Below are 2,400 nucleotides of genomic sequence, written 5' to 3' on the forward strand. Positions count from 1 at the left end.
TATCAACGATAGCACAGAAGAGCTTGATCATATTACCTCGAGTCGGCGGATCCAGTAGAAATTTTGTAATCGGAAATTTGGGTGGCCCACATTGGTTGCAGGAACTAATACATACTCTTAGACCTATCTAATATATCAAAAGTGCAGTGATAGATGGTGTTGATGTGCAGCACCACCAAGTGTCTCAATACCTAGGGAGAGAGGCGTCAGAGTTTGATTACCCTAACGCTCTGAGGTTATTGATTGGCTGTCTGGTTAGAAACACCGCCTGGGTATTAGAATTGATTAAACCTAATATCGACTATTAATTAAGGTAAGAATTATGGAAAATAAAAAACTGCCGGCGTAATGTGCCGGTGTATACGCTTCTGCGTCTCCATGATGCGTGCTTTATTTGCTAGGTATTGCTCGGGAGTGTACGTCATCTTTGTATATAACTAACTTTATATTTATTAGAAAAAAACCTTATGTATTAAACGTGAACAGTTAATTAGCTTAGCAGTTTGACGCTTACAACGGACTTACCAGTGCTGAAAACCAGCGCTTTGGTGTAAGAATCCACAAACGACACATACAGAAACCCATGCTTCTGGTGCCGAACGCCCTTACTCTGACGAAAATCGATGAGCACATACTTAGAACTTCCAGTTAAGCTTCCATGGTACTTCCCCCCAGTTTCAAATCGATTTGAGTGGCCGACAGCATCGTCACCATTCACTAACAACTCCCAAAACCAAAGAATGCTCGAGCCACGAATCATTAAATCAATGTATCCTTTGCCATCAGTCGTTCGCCATTCAGGGGTAACCAACACATCTCGAGGCAAGCATGATACTGTGGCGCCGTATAGCTCCATCTGTATTTGGCGTTCTCGAGCAATGCCGTTGGTGTTTTCGTTCGCGAAGTTCTGCAGTCGCAAAGCACTCATTCGCTGTACGCACGCGACAACAAAGTCTTCGTGTGCGACGTCTGATACCATGTACGAAATTGGATCTGTTCGATTTGAATACAGCCAGATCTTGAGGTGCATGCTTGAAGCGAACTGAAGCTGCCCCGCCTGATCCTCGTACAAGAACCCGTACCTTGTCAACAATTCCGCAGCAAACTGGCTTCTAGGAGTTCGATGTCCATCTGATACAAGCATAACCTTGCCAGAAGCAACACCATTCAAGATTCCAATCATCTTCAGCACTGCTTCATCCGGCAGGTTATTAGCATCTTTCACTCGCTCGAAAGCATCAGCACTTGGGATACCCCGATAACTGGAGCGAATTTCTTGCAGCAGCCCCAAGGAGCGAAGTTCCAGCTCAACATCTTCATCGTTTGGCTTTCCAGAACCAAACTTACGATGCAAAAAGATGAGGATAGCTCGAGCAATTCCGATATGACCCGAGCACAAGATCCAAATGAGATCGGAGGCTGATATGCCAATGCTGTTTTGAGCCATTTCTTTCAGCTCCTCACGTGAAAGCTGCAGGCCAGGCTTGTATGGTGTGGCATTCAATCCAAAAGTATTCTGAGGAGGCACAAGGATCGGAGTTCCAGCGCGTTCAAATTTGCGGTAAATATTAAAGCTGCCATACGATGAAAAGAGAACGAAGCGAAGGCCTCGTATTTGCGATTCCAATGCGCCTTTCACGTATCCCCTCCACAGCTGCTCGTCGTTATACGTAATTTGAGCTTCATCAATCAGTACCACCCGATCGCCTTTGTGTGCGCAGAATGCTTCAAACTCATAGCCGTACAAAAATTTGAAAAACTCGGTAAACTTGCCATCTACAGGCATTTGATTGGCCAGAATGCGGGAAACAAGTGCATCAGGCTTGGAGCGAACAATGTGGTCGTAGAGTAGATCGCACAAGGCCGTCTTTCCGGACAAAGGGGGAGCGCGGATGAATATCACTGGTATGCGATCGAGAAGACTTGCAAATGCGGCCACAGTGGCTTTTCGCAACGTCTTGAATGTTGCAGGAACTCCACCTTCATATTCCAACTCGGAATCCCCAAGTGGTTCGTTGAACTTCCGAATGCCTCGTCCGTCCCGTATCATGTCACACACTTCCGTTCTGCTGACCCCTTGCGGAGCCACCACCAGCACGTGAATCTGGCGAGGCAATGGAGGATCCATTCCGCTGAGCACGTCATTTAACGGGTCCTCCGCCTGTAGCTCTTGGTCTTCCTCCGTTAGCGCTTCGATGAGAGCCGTCTTAACGCCTTTCTTCAGCTTCTTCACGTCTTCAGTGCTGCTCGGCAGCCACGCGTCGCCACACTTAGCGAGGAATAGACGGAGCTCGTCAGCATCACACTTGATCTTGTTCGGCTTCTTCGCCTTGATAGCATCCTTCAGGTCATCGACCGTATCGCTCTCGTCCACGCGCACAGAAAAAGCGGCCCCCGGGG

At 47.6% G+C, this 2,400-nt stretch overlaps 1 protein-coding gene across 1 annotated transcript; it reads right to left on the reverse strand.

Moving 5' to 3' along the window:
• Positions 1–490: 490 nt before the first annotated feature.
• PHALS_04899 (uncharacterized protein) lies at positions 491–2,128 on the reverse strand (the record flags this gene model as incomplete). Its single annotated transcript, XM_024722607.1, has 1 exon — positions 491–2,128. The coding sequence occupies one exon, from the start codon at positions 2,126–2,128 to the stop codon at positions 491–493; it is 1,638 nt and encodes a 545-aa protein (XP_024573666.1).
• Between the last annotated feature and the right edge of the window lie 272 nt (positions 2,129–2,400).

Source organism: Plasmopara halstedii (genome assembly GCF_900000015.1).
Source record: "Plasmopara halstedii genome assembly, contig: Scaffold_287, whole genome shotgun sequence".
Lineage (NCBI taxonomy): Eukaryota > Oomycota > Peronosporomycetes > Peronosporales > Peronosporaceae > Plasmopara > Plasmopara halstedii.